Consider the following 14,412-nt stretch of genomic DNA (forward strand, 5'->3'; position numbering starts at 1 on the left):
GCCCTTAATAACTTTTTTTAAATTATAGAATTAATTACCATAGAGAAATTAGAAAACAGGGAATGTAAAGATGTTTAAAGAAAACAGATATTGCACTCTTCCTAACCATCTTGAATAGCGGTTGGGTACATGATAGCATTGTCTGAGGACAAATAGAGGCGCTACCTACATTGGGTAGGTTGACTGTTGTCACCCTGGTTGCTTTTCTAAGGGAAGCTGCCTCTATTCCTGCCTGCTGAACTGTCATTCCAAGAGATAGAAACTTACGTGAGACCTATTCTGACATGGCCCCCAACTGACTGATGGAATCCCACAGCTCTTGGGACACTAGATGCCATATTCATTCCTGTATGCTCCAGGAAGGTAGGTCATATGGATCAGGAAGTGGATCCTGCTTCACTGATCTAAGCCCTTTAAACACTTGTAGTCGTTCTATTTCCTTCACCAGTGACAGCTATTCGTCTTGGCAGCAATGGCATCCAATCCACCTAGAGTACTAGGATTCTGCCGAGGGCAGGGGGTTTCTATGGAAGACTTTCCTTGCTGTCTTTGTCTTTTGTACTGTGAGGGAAGGGAGAGAAGGGGCATGGAGACCCAGAATCTGGGTACAATAAAGTCAGCCCCAACATCCGGGGCTCTTGTTCTGTGATCACCATGCCAATCTTGATGTGACTATTTTCTTATTATATTTTCTGTTATCCAATGACAGAGCATCTGAGCTAGAAGGGCCAACCAGCAGGTAGAGAAGGGATCTATCTAGTGCTTAGATACAATCCAAAGGGTTACATCAATCAGACTGTCCCTCTTGGGAATTTGAGCTGTTAGGGAATGAGGAAACCTAGAGAAGGAATTCCAACTGGAAAGAACTGGAGAGCTATCACACAAAATGAGAGAGCCTGGGGTGGGTTCATGGTCCAATTCTAACACAGAGCCATGAACACAAAGGACTGAGTTGGTCTAACATGGCCAATTCCTGCTTCGTCTGGCCTGTAGCTCTTGGCATTCCACTGGGCCTGACAAGTTGATCCTTAGAGCCTAAGGGATTCCAACTTCCACAGTCAGGCAAGAGGCTAGGTCATCTCAGCAAGACCCAGCCTCACCTGCAACTCTATTTTTCTAGCCTTCCCGATAGTGAAGGAGCGAGGCTGTGGAAGCCTGGTCCAGAGCAGAGTGGACACTGCTAGCCAATATTGAGGAGTTGGTGTTTCACATAAAAGCAAAGCAGACCAATCCTTGTTCTTAGGTAGACTTTCCACCAGTGCTGCCACCTTCCCATGGCTCAGGGAAGCCTGGGAAGTCCTCAGATAAGTGCACCACAGGACAATGGCAAACAGCTCACCTGAAGAACTTTTATGTACTTTACTACTGACTGGTAGGGGTACTAAAGCACACTGCTGCCGATGTAGAAAGTAAATGACTTCCTAGTAACTTGAGAGCAAATGACAAATTAAGAGACTTTAAAAAATAAAACTGTGATAGCCACCCCCCCCCTTTGGTGGCTTCCTTTAATTCTATTGCTAATCTCTAGGAGTCAGGAGCCACCAGGAGCATTTAACACTCAAACTCAATTTAGTATTTGAATTCCAGACTCTCCCCTGTGTCTCCCTATATAGGTAACTCAAAGAAGATACATTTTTTTCTAAGAACATAAATAGTATCACTTTGTATGGGTTTTATTGAGCCTTGCTTTGTTTTGAGCTGGATGATTCACACAGACAAGTATGTCTATATCAGCATCCTTCTTTGAAGTTAGGCTGCTTTTTTTTTTTTTAAAGATTTATTCATTTATTATATATAAGTACACTGTAGCTGTCTTCAGATACACCAGAAGAGGGCATCGGATCTCTTTACAGATGGTTGTGAGCCACCATGTGGTTGCTGGGAATTGAACTCAGGACCTCTGGAAGAGCAGTCGGGTGCTCTTAACCGCTGAGCCATCTCTCCAGCCCATTAGGCTGCTTTTAATGGGGTTTGAGAAACAGCACTGCGACATCCGGTCCCTGTGGTTTCTCTTATCTTCTTGTGCACACTTTGCACTGGGTGTCTGCTTTGGAGAAATTCTCCTGAACATTGGACCTGCTTGGTTACAGGCTATGGTGCTTAATAATCAGGTCAACCTGACAGGATCTAACGAGCTCAGGTGACAAGTCTCTGGGGATGCCTGTGTGGATTATCTGAGTTAACTGAGGTGGGAAAAACCCATCCTGAATCTGGAGGCACCACCCCATGGTCTGGGGCCCTCAACTGTGTAAACAGGAGAAAGCTGGTTGAGCATAAACATTTATTTTTCCTCTGCTTCCTGACTATAGATTTGCATGACCAGCCTTGGGCTCCTGTTACCATGATTTCCACATTGTGTCTTAGAACTCTGAGCAACCATAAAGCCTTCTTTTCTTCCTTCCTTAAACTGCTCTTGCTGGGTAATTTGCCACAGCAAGTAGAGCTAGTATTATACTCTAAGTATTTTCCTCTCTGTTCTCTGAAAAGCCATTCGTTTGTATGTATGTGAAGAGATATAGTAATGACATCACTGCCTGCCAGTCAATCAAAATACCGAGCTGAAGCCTGCAAGGCAAGAGTAGAGTTTATGGGAACTGACCGGCCATAACCAAACAGCAGTGGTGTAAACGGGTGGCTTTGGAAACCCTTCAGTGAACAGGAAGGAACTGGCTAGCTTTGGGGTCTTAAGCAATGTCTGAAAAGGCTTTAAGCAACACCTCTTTTCTATGTGGAACTGATCAGGCTACAGGGGAAGGTCAAGAACGAATGCGTCTACAGTAGGGACATGCTTTCTCCTTCTTCTAAGAAAGCCAGTTGGCTCTTCTACGCACGGTTGTGTATCGCACCCAAGAAGGCACACATCACCCAGACAATAACCCGCTCCTGTGGCCACTCACCAGCAAGCCTCCCAAGACCACCATTGCCAAGCCCAGCATCTTCTTCAATTTCTTCCAACTCCTCCATGTCCAGCCCGAGCTGAGGAGAAAGGAAGACAATATTGGACATGGATACACACTCAGGTCATTCCAGAGACAATTCCACTTACCAAGGCACTGGCCAGCTACCAGGGTTAGCTGTGTGCTTGATCTGGCATTGGCTCCCTTGAAGCTTGTTCTGACTGCCTGTCAGCTGCAGAAGCTAGCAATCGTTGGGGCCAGTGGTACACAATGCAATAGCCAGGCTCAGAGAAGCATGAATCTTTGGGTGTTCATTATGGACACTGACCCTTAGACAGGTTGCTAAATCTCCCTTGTGAAAATGCGGAGGCTAAAAATACCTACTTAATTTAGGGTTGTGAGTCAAGTGAGGTTATATGGACAAAGCAACAGCATTAGTCTTGGGCAGATATGCCCTATGTTAGCTATTTCTTTAAAAAGAAAAAAGTGGGGTTGGGGATTTAGCTCAGCGGTAGAGCGCTTGCCTAGCAAGTGCAAGGCCCTGGGTTCGGTCCCCAGCTCCGGAAAAAAAAAAGAAAAAAGAAAAAAGAAAAAGAAAAAAGTATGGAGCCACCAGGATGGCTCTGGGCAAATGCATTTGCTGCTAAACCTGATGACCTAGTTCAATTCCTAAGACAAACATGACAGAAATAGAGAACAGACTCTCACGTGTTGTCCTCTGACCTCTACATGTGTGCTGATGTATTACAGCATGAATATGTTTATACACACACACACACACACACACACACACACACACACTAAATGTGACTCTTAAAATTGAAGCAAAACAAATTAAAAATATGACATGAGATTAGAATCAATACAGTTCCAAGCTGACAGTAACTGGGCTGGGTGACAGGAAGAAGGTGTAAGGTCAGACTGGAGTTCACCTTTGCAAATTCACAGGGTGTTGTCTCAGTAGAGTCAAAAGCTGCTAACTCCAAACCAGTTAGTGATCCATGCCCGTGAGCCAGGATGTCTGGCACCAGCAGGAGGCCTCATCTATAGCTCAATCAATGGGGCCAGAATCCCTGTTCTTCTCTCTAGGGTGGTTTGGCAAAGCACCTCTTTGAACATAGGGACGACTGCTAGATCCCTTCTCTGAAGTGCTGGGTGGGAATCATGATCCTGAAGCCTCTGGCACTGCACCCCGGTTAGAACAGCACAGAGTAGACTGTAGATCGCTTATTTTCTGGGGAAACCCATGGTCCGATGAGTTCAGTGACCTGTTCTCTGTGGACTAGATGACAATCTCACCCAACCCAACTAAAGGGTAGTCTGCTGTGACATGCCCTTATCTAAAACTCATATGCAGTCCCCCAGATTAGATAGTTTTAAAACTTGTGAGTCAGTTCTACTCTTCTATCACGTAAATCTCAGGGCTTCAGGGCTTGACCTTGGGTCATCAGGCTTGACAGCAGGCACCTTTACCTGCCGAGCCATCTCCAAGGCCTTCAGATAGCTTTTAATGGGAAAGTGATTTCAGTGTTGAAAACATGCACGTAAGGAGGAGCTGCCTAACATGATGCCCACGCTTACCCTGAGCCATGTTTCTGGACCTCTCTCCTTCTACTCCACTAGTTTCTTATGTAAGCATTGACAATTAAATCTTATGGGAACTCAAGCAGGGCTCCATATCATTTCAGAAGGGTGGGGCTTCAGGATGTTCTCCCCGATGACTAGGGCTTCCTGGGTCCTCATGCAGCCAACGCTCCTTGCTAACTAATTCTTGGGTTCTTGAAAATTGCAAAGCAGAAAATCGAGACAGGCTTTCAACCTTAACCATGAAGATGCAGGCTATGCTTACAGGGTAACCCAGGGAAGGTCTGCAATTTTTCTGCTTATGTTAAGGGACGTAAAGAAGGGGAAGTGTAGGGGAGCTGCATCGGTTCTCTGGCCGGAAGTGCTCCACCTTATCTGCAGGACGGATGCTCGGATGCTCGGATGCTCGCCCTGAATGACAAGGAACAGATAACAGTAGGGACCATCCCAGGCCTGGGGAAGGGAGCATTCTGACCCATGTCTCCTTTGGATTTGTCCTTGTACATTTACTCTCTGTTCAGTCACACAAAAAGGTGAAGGATCGATTGTTTTAGGTGGAGAGTCATCAGTAGGAAGGGATGAACATAGTTACAAAAAAAAAAAAAGCCTTAAAGGGGAGTATGTGTCACATTTCATTAAGCAAGAGAGAAACATGGTGATGGGTTTTCAATAGCTTAACATTTCTGTTATTCTGATGTATGAATAACAGTCAAACTTTGATCATTTATTTTTTAAATATTTAGTTTATGTATGTAAGTACACTTTGCTCTCTTCAGACACAGCAGAAGAGGGCATCGGATCCCATTACAGATGGTTGTGAGTCACCACGTGGTTGCTGGGAATTGAACTCAGGACCTCTGGAAGAGCAGTCAGTGTTTTGTTTTGTTTTGTTTTTGTTTTTTTTTTGTTTTGTTTTTTTTTTTTTTGGAGCTGGGGACCGAACCCAGGGCCTTGCGCTTGCTAGGCAAGCGCTCTACCACTGAGCTAAATCCCCAACCCCTCAGTCAGTGTTCTTAACCGCTGAGCCATCTCTCCAGCCTGTGATTATTTCTTAAAACGTAGCCAGAAACCTAAAGTAAAAGGCTTGTGATTCCCATAATAAAGCTTTTTGTTGGTAGTGGGGTTTTTTTGTTTTGTTTTTCTTGGGGGGGTTGTTTATTTGTTGTTTTTGTTTGTTTGATTGTTTTGTTTGAGATAGGGTATTTCTCTGTAGCCCTGGCTGCCCTGGAACTAGCTCTGTTGACAAGGCTGGCCTCGAACTCACAGAGATTCCTCTCCCAAAGGCTATGATTAAAGGCATGCACCACCAGCGCCCATCCTGAAAACTTTTAGGAGGTTCATTATAAAAATATAAGTTGTTTCAGAAATTACAAGACTTTGGCGGCAATATAAAAAAGTCATGTGTGATAAGCCATTCTCCGACTCCTTTCTCCCCCTCTGTCTAGTAGGTAGACCAGGCTGGCTTTGAACTCAGAGATCAAGCTGCTCCAACCTCCCCAGTGCTGGCGTTAAAGGCGTGTGCCATGACACCCAGGCCTGTTTTCCAACTTGTGTATCCATCTCATTGTTTGCAACAGCCATTGAAGGAGCACCTTGTCATGTGCACATTTGTGTGAGTTAATGTGAGCTTGAAGTGGAGAGAAAGAAGATGTGAGGCGCATGAGAACAACATACCTGGTAAATAGCTTCGTCGCAGGCATTCTGTAAGCCAAGGTTGATCATGGTGTTCTGTAATGTTCGGCCCATGTAAAATTCCAGAGAGAGGTAATACACCCTCTAAAATGGAGAAAAAAGTCCATCACTCTTCTGTGAGGTCAAGCATGTTTGTCAACACACATAAAAATGCAAATCCATGTTAGGCCACAATAAAAACCCATCTGGGTTTGGGCTACTTTAACTCATGTTCACCTGAGACTCCTGCAGTCACCTGATGAAGTCTTGACCACCAACAGCACCAGGAAACTGTGCTATCCACTATTTTTTGGCCAAGTAATTTGCTATCTTTTATTTAGTTATAATTGGACTCTTTGTGTGTGTGTGTGTGTGTGTGTGTGTGTGTGTGTGTGTGTGTGTCCCTATTCATGAGTGTCATGAATAAAACATGTTTTAGACAAACAAGTTGAATTGCCTTCCTTTACCTTTCTCTCAAGAGGGTTGGTTCTGACCTTGGCATTTAAGAAACACACGGACTAGCGCCCACACTCTGTGACTAGAGCATATTCTTCCCTCACTGACAGCTTCTCTTTGGAATGAAGACCACCCCAGGGAGTCTGTGTAGCACTTCCTTCTAGCAAAATTTCCCTAGGCTTATTAGCGTTTGTTCTTGATGGGATGGCAAATTTCCCCATGGATTTGGAAACTGTTTGCCTTTGGCCTGGGGAAAGCCAGGTAAATATGAGCAGAGGCAGAAGCGGGAGGCACAAAGTTCAGATCTGCTTCCAACGGTTTCAAGGCAAGCAGCTTGCTGATTTAAAAGAGTGGATGAGTGAGTGAACATAGAGGCTTTTTCTCAGGACCCTTTGCCCTCGGCATCAGTTACCCGGCTCTCCGACAGACACAGAACAAAACAGTAAGAGTCTGTTCAAGTCAATGCAAATTTTACACACTTCCCATTTCCACAGGATAAGAAGAACCAAAAGTAAAAGTATCTGGACAACATAGTAATAATAATAATAATAATAATAATAATAATAATAATTAGTAGTAGTAGTAGTAGTAGTAATTCATGTAACAAATCATCATTGCATCAACTAAGACATTTCACTTTCTCACTTTCATTTTATGAAACAGTTGATTCTGAACCTTCACAACATGGTCAACATTGTGCCCTACCAGATTGTGCCACTATCCAATACTGCTGCCCAGAGCACAGCATTTTGTCCAGCTTCTTTGAATGTTTATGGGGAAACTTCTGGGCCCTTGCTATCCTATTAGATATATGTCCATGAATACTAGAGAAAGATACCTTTCTGGGCACACTCAGGCTGCAGAGTCAGAACCCTAGGCCTGGGCTCCCGTGCACGAGGCCCCAGGAAAGAGCAAGCCTGTCAGACCACAGGTATGGTTAGCTCAGCTCAGCCTTCATGTGTATTTTCACTCTCTCTGACGGAACAGAGCCTGTTTTCCTGTTTTAGAGATCTATACAAAGCTTTTTCGCAAATATATCCATACCCCATAGTTGGAATTGTGAAGTCACACCCCTGGAACCATGACATTTGTGCAAAGCCTTTTGAGCTTTCTTTCAAGTCCAGAACAGCACCGACTTCAGTTCCACCAGCATGAAAAACATCTTAAGAATATTTAAGGTGTTTCCAGCTCTTCTAGATAGGACTTGCTCTGAGTATCTTTATATATGAAAGACTTTTTAAGGGCGGGGACTATAGGGGATTTCCTATTTTTCTTACAAGTAACATTTTTTCGAGGGAATTTTTTGAGAATATGTAAGACCTTGGAAAAATAGACCTTTGTTCCCTCAATGTCTTATGGTTATTCATTACATATTTTTAATGATCAAATATTTGAATATCTTCATGCACCTTGTAAACTGCGTGCACAAAACACTCCTAATATTGTATGTGCATTGTACAAAAAATTACAAAAGGTTTGAAAAGATAGAATAAGGATGATACAACATGATAAATGCTTTAACAATAGTTTTTTATGTTGTTTCCAGCACTGACCAGCAGGGTCTGGGCGCTGCTGTCTGGGTACACTGTCTGGTGTTTGAAACGTGACAACAGATCTGAGACTTGCATGGCAGGCAGGAGTGATACTTAGAGACCAGCACAGGAGTGGGGGTGGGGAGGTACTTCAAGTGGAGAGCAGGATCGGGGAATGGTTAAATAGGAGAGGAGGACGATGGGAAGGTAGATGCAGGCAGGTAATGGCAGAGAAGGACAGGCAAGTTCACCTGAAAGGAGATGACCTTGATGTGCTTAAGGACAATGTCAGGGTCCGCACCCAACCTTAACAGTGTCAGGATGTGCTGTTTTAGGAAGCTCGGTGAACACAGGCCTGAACTGCAGTGGGACTGTAGATGCCTTCAGGAGCTGACAGAGAGAATGAAGATGTAACTGAAGTTACAGCTGGAACAGGCCAGACAGTAGCCCAAAGCCACTGAATTCAACTACCCAGAAGTATATGTCTGCTAGCCATGGCCAGCCCCTGGATGCCAGCTTACAGCTCTTGAAAAGTGAGGTCACAGCTGAGAATCCATTACAACAGACCTGCAGGGCCTCTCACCTAAGCAGAGACTGGAAGAGAGCAGGAAGTTTGGGGTGCCTGTGTGCAGAAATTTGAAAGGGGGACTATAAAAGAAAGTCAAAAGCTAGCCCCAAGTTTTAGGCTGCAGTGACTGTCATGGTGGTAAAACGGAGCCATTAAATTAAAAAACACAGAGGGCAGGGCTGGAGAGATGGCTCAGTGGTTAAGAGCACTGACTGCTCTTCCAGAGGTCCTGAGTTCAAATCCCAGCAACCACATGGTGGCTCACAACCATCTGTAATGAGATCTGATGCTCTCTTCTGCTGTGTCTGAAGACAGCTACAGTATACTTCTACATAATTACATAATAAATAAATAAATAAATATTATAAAAAACACACAGAGAGCAGGTCAGGATTTCAAGGAATGTGGCTTGAGTTTCTGTGTGCTGAGTTTGAGGGACAGGAAGAGACTTCAGTATGATTAAACCTTTGACATGCTTACACAGGAACTGGGCTACGGAATAGGTGACTTGTGGGCACACCAGGGAGCGAGGCACCAGGGAGTGAGGCTGGGGAAGGAGCTTGTGCACACCTCCTAGTTTTCCAAGTTCTCTTCAAGGACTGCAGCTGTCCAGCTTCTACAGAGACCATCATGCAGCAAACACTACCAACCCACGTGAAACCAATTTTTAAGAACACCCAAGCTCTTCTAAGAAGAGTTATGCAACATTTTCGCTGCTTCCCTGCATTGTAACCCTGTCTCGCTTGCTCTGCCCTTGTATAGGAAGGAAGAGTGACAAGAAAAACTAACCATTGAACCAGGAAGATCACCACTGGAAGAGAAATAACAGATTTCTCTGTGCTATGATGCTAAACGCTGCAGACTAGCGCCTGCATTTGTGTGTTTCTGAAATGTCGCTCAAACTCAGGCAAGTTCGGGTCCACCTCTAAAAATTCTAAGTCAAGGTGCAGCACGTTGCACCGACAAAAAGATACAGTACACAAATGTGGACCTGAAGTGTTTTCTAAGCAAATGTTTAGATTGGGAAGGATACATATTAGCAGTTGTTCTGTTTGGGTCGCAGTCTGCTAGGCTCCTACAACTACTATGGCTGTATCGTACTATGGGAGTTTATCTCCCAGTCTTAGAAATTCCTATAGTTCTCAGGCACAAATGGTAGACATAACTTTTCTCGTTGTTCTTATGTGTTTTAGAAACACCTCCTAAGTATATAGACGTATTTCCCATTGCCTCCAAGATCTGCTTTAACCTTTTTCAACATAACTCCATAGCCAGTTTCCCCAGCTTTCTCTTCTAGAACATTCACTACCCTCCATTAAAGGGGCTGTCTCACACTCTTACTGTGTGCACAGTCCCTCTCCCTGCAGGCTCCTCCCTAACCTTTTTCATTAGCTCTAGTTCTCTTCCTAGACTGGTCATGATGGGGTGGTGTTCTCCCTCTACAAGTCTACCCCCAGAGACTGCGCACTCTGGCCCTTGGTAGAAATAGGAGCCGTCCCGGAAAGGCAGTGTCCCCCACATCTCCGGGGTAGGCCTCTGAAGGGGAGGGATAGCTTCAGGTGAGTCGCTTGGCAAGGCCCATCCGGTAGAAATCAGAAAGTTCAGGAACTGCAGTCTACACTCACTGATCTCGGCCCTCCCTACCTCTCCGCTGCATAGCTGGGCTGGGCAGCCCCGAGGCCTGGGCCGGGTCACTATTAGAGGAACTCTAAATTTTCCTCTCCTTTCCTTAAACATTAAGCGCGATCCTATAAAACTAGGCTTTGTATGTTTTTCTGCCCCTCCCAGCCCCTGCGCGCCCAGAGCGGATTGTCAGCCCCTCCACACCTCCCGGAACCTAGACACATCGCATAGGAGGCGCCCCGGGGCCCCTTGGTTAAGTGCTGAGTAGGCACGCCATAGTTTTCTTAGTTCACAGGAGAGGGAAGCTCTTGCCACCAGCCTGTCTCCTATCTCACAGCACAATGGTGCCTTGAGGATGGCACAGCGCTACGGGGGAGGTGGGAGGAATGGCCCCATAGGTCCCACTGCCCGCCTAGACTTCGGGATCAGGACATGGAGTGGAGAGAGAACAAATACACTTCGCTTGGTACCTTGGGGCACTTGTCATAGTAGTGCTGCTGTGTGCGGATCCAGCGCCCCACCAGGTGGTCGCGCACTGTGTGCGCAAGGGCGAAGTAGTAGTCGCGGGGGGTGGCCACATTGCGGTCCTTGACCAGAGTGAAGTGCAGGTGACGATTGAAGCCCTTTTTCAGCTCCGCTACGTTCTCCACGCCCACGATGCCGCGGATGCTGATCTGCCGTCGCTTTTCCTGGTCGGTCAAGGGCTTCGCCATGGTTGCGGGTGGCGGGAACTCAGAGCCGGTCGCCTGGCTGCAGGACTGTCCACCCCTTACCTTACATACTGCTTTTGAGGCTCTGGGGAGTGGGGATCCGCCCCTCGCCTGGCTCCCGCCCACCCGCGGCTTCCGGAGCAACACACCCCCAGGGGGCGTGGGAGCCCCTGGGCGGCGCTGCAGCTGCGGGCACCGCCCCTTGGCCGCTCCCAGAACGTCCGGGTCACGTAGCGCGCGGAGGCCCCGACCGCATCTGCTGGTGTGGAAGGAAGCCTCCTCTGGCTCTCTAGTTGAGTTCCCAGCAAAGCCATTGGCTCTTCTCAGTAGGTTCCACTGTAGTTTCGCAGGGTGACATTGTAGGGTTAGTGTGATTTAACCCTAATTGCCCCCATCTTGCTTTCCAGTCTTAGGCAAAATCCTATCCTGTATCCTACGGGAGGCAGGGGGGGGCTCGGTTGTTTAATTTCTTTTTTCTGTGGATACAGGACTAGGTTTCTTGACTCCTAGACCAGGCTGGGCCATCCCACAGTAGTCGGCCACAGTTGGTGTAAAAGTCAAGGGGTCTGTTGAGAAAGCTTTAGTCTCAGTGGGGGACAAGATTTCCATTTGAGACCCCTTGTCTGTAGTGTCCCAAATAAGGCATAGGAATAAGGGCGTGTGTATGACTGTGCGTGTGTGTGCATGTGCGCGCGTGTGCGTGCGTGCGTGTGCGTGCGTGTGCGTGCGTGTGTGTGCGTGTGCGTGCGTGCGTGTGTGTGCGTGTGTACGTGTGTGTGTTGGGGGAGAGGGAGGGAGGGAGAAAGAGAGCACTCAAAGATCCAGTTGCTATGTTCAGGAGAAACACTGGTGTGTGATCTTAACACCAGATCTGGATGTGACGGTGTTTAAACTTTGGAAAAGTAAACATGAGGCATGTTAAGATGTCAGATTTCTTTTCAAAATGTATGTGTGTGATTGTATGTGTGTGTCCTCAAATGTGCACACAGACACATAGAGGTCCAGGGTTGGTTCTCTGGTCTTTCATGATGGTTGCTGGGGTGGGTCACGAGTGGCCAGGCTTGTCGGCAGCTGCCTTGACCTGCTGAGCCATCTAGAGGGTCCCTGCCTGCCTGCCTGCCTGCCTGCTTTCCTTTCTGTCTGTCACTCCTTCCTTCCTTCTTTCTTTTTTCTTTTTAAACAAAGCTAATTATTTTGAGTAAAGATCAGACTAGGAGTTTGGTTACTTAATTCATACCAAAACAGCTATTACCCTAAAAATGAAAGTTTTACTCTCACAGGTCTGGCTGTGTTTTCAGATCTGGATCCTTCCAGCTTCCAGGATTTTGTCTCTAGCCTTTGGGACAGATGAAAATGACCCTATGAAATAGGGAAAGGGTTGGAGTTGAACAAGACATAAATATCCAGAGCTAAGAGTGAGTGCGGAGCTTGGTCAGAATGCTTGACTTAAGAGCCACGTGGGGAGGTGTGAGGGGAACCTGAGTGAGAAGGTCCTCTGGCGAATTGCAAAACCTAGCAGGTTTTGTTTATTTATTTATTTATTTTGTTAAAGTTGACATCTTTGAGTTCTGTGGTAATGAATCTTCATTGTGAACTTGACTGGAGTTGGAATAAGGATAAGCAGGCATGGCTCTGGGCAGGCGAGGGTGTTTTCAAAGATGAGGAAAGGAAGACCTACTTTGAAGGTGGTCGGTACCATCCCGTGGGAAAGGGTTGCGGAATGAGTAACGGGAGAAAGCAACAGTGCTCGCCTCTCTCTGACTGTGGTGCAATGTGGCCAACCCCTCAGGCTGCCACCACCATAATCCCTCTGCTGTCATGGACTGTCCAAACTTTGGAGATTCCAAAGGCAAAGGCAACTTTCTAGTTTTGCCAGGGATGTCCTCCTGCAGGTGGGTCCTAGCTCTCCTGTTTCTTGAAGGGGACAGGATTCTTTCAGGGAGCAAGGATAACAACGGGCACATTATCTTCTTGATTTGGTTCTAGTCAGTGAGCCCGCCCTGTTCCCTGGGTTAAACATTCCTTCTACATGGAAAAAAGTAGACCTCATAACGTTCCAGCCATAGAACGTGAGGAGGGACGATGCTGCCAACATGTTAAAGAGGATATGACTGGACTGAGGAGATAACTTAGTGGGTAAAGTGCCCGACATGGAGCCCGAACACAGAAAAGCTGGGCAGTGCAGAGTGTTATAACCCCAGAGCTGAGGAGGCAAAGGTAGGCAATACCTGGTATATTTGATAATTCTAGGCTACTGTGAGACCCTGACTTTAAACGAAGAAAAGCAAACCATGGATTGTGACTGAAAAACAGCCTTCAAAGTAACTTCTGACCTACACACACACACACATACACACACACACATACACACACACACATACACACACACACACACACACACACGTAAAAGAGGACATGATCATAGCAGATGGCACCAAGTACTCTGCAGACAGCACCTTCTTCTAACTGCTCCTTTAGACACCGTCTACCGAGTCGTGACACTGGCTAATCTATTTTTATTGCTAGACTCTAGCGATCTTTCGGTTTCAATACCTAGCTAGTAATTAATGGCATTGCTCTCAGTTTGGGAAAATGGTGATTTCCTAGTTTACGTCCTGATCAAAACTTTGTTTTCTAAATTTTATGTTAAAGTAAATTTGTATCTAGAAAATCCATCTAGGTTGGCATGTGAGTGGGAAGGAAGAAAGAAAGAAAGGAAGAAAAAAAGAAACAAACAAACAAAAAGGAAAACAGAAAGGGGGATTGGAGTGTGGTGTTGACATGTGGTGCTTGAGAACCAAGGTAGACTCCAGTTCCCTTCCAAATCTACCGTCTGTTCCTTATGTCCTAGGCTAGGGAGAGTTAACTTACTGGACCAAGGAGGTTACTATTTTTAAAGAACTCACCTTTAAACCACCACGGCTTTCTAAAATACACCAGGTTTACCTTGCCCACAAGCTCGCAGCAGCAACAAAGACCTACCTGTATTCTGCTCTCTTCCCACTGCCTCTCCTACTGCCATCATGAAAAGGCTTCTGTGAATGGCTGAACAGCCTCTCCAGGCCTCCCTGGACAAGCACAAGCTGCTTACTGGCAGAACAGAACCATGGGAACCTGTGTTGGTTCAGGTCTTCAGAGAAGCAGACACTGGGGACAGGATTAGACCCACAAGGCTCTTCCTAGGGCAAATGGCCATGGGACACCTAGCCAGGAGGGAGCCAGGCTGGCCAAGCGAGTGCAGTCAGATCCAAGTGTGACCCCATGAAGGAGAAAGGGAGGGAATAGGCCATAGACTTGTTCCAGATTACTGAGTCCCAGGAAGACCTGCCCGTAAGGCCACAGGGCAGTTGTGAGACAAGTCAGCTGTCAGA

The 14,412-nt window shown here is 46.3% G+C and overlaps 1 protein-coding gene across 1 annotated transcript in view; it reads right to left on the reverse strand.

Annotated features, from left to right (window-relative positions):
* Pygl (glycogen phosphorylase L) overlaps positions 1-11,059 on the reverse strand; it is a 36,986-nt gene extending 25,927 nt beyond the window's left edge. The window contains 3 exon segments of the mRNA NM_022268.1: positions 2,898-2,976; positions 6,156-6,257; positions 10,802-11,059. Of these exon segments, the coding sequence (NP_071604.1) occupies positions 2,898-2,976; positions 6,156-6,257; positions 10,802-11,044 (424 nt within the window). The 5' untranslated portion in view covers positions 11,045-11,059.
* Between the last annotated feature and the right edge of the window lie 3,353 nt (positions 11,060-14,412).

Source organism: Rattus norvegicus, chromosome 6 (assembly GCF_021556685.1).
Source record: "Rattus norvegicus strain SHRSP/BbbUtx chromosome 6, alternate assembly SHRSP_T2T, whole genome shotgun sequence".
NCBI lineage: Eukaryota > Metazoa > Chordata > Mammalia > Rodentia > Muridae > Rattus > Rattus norvegicus.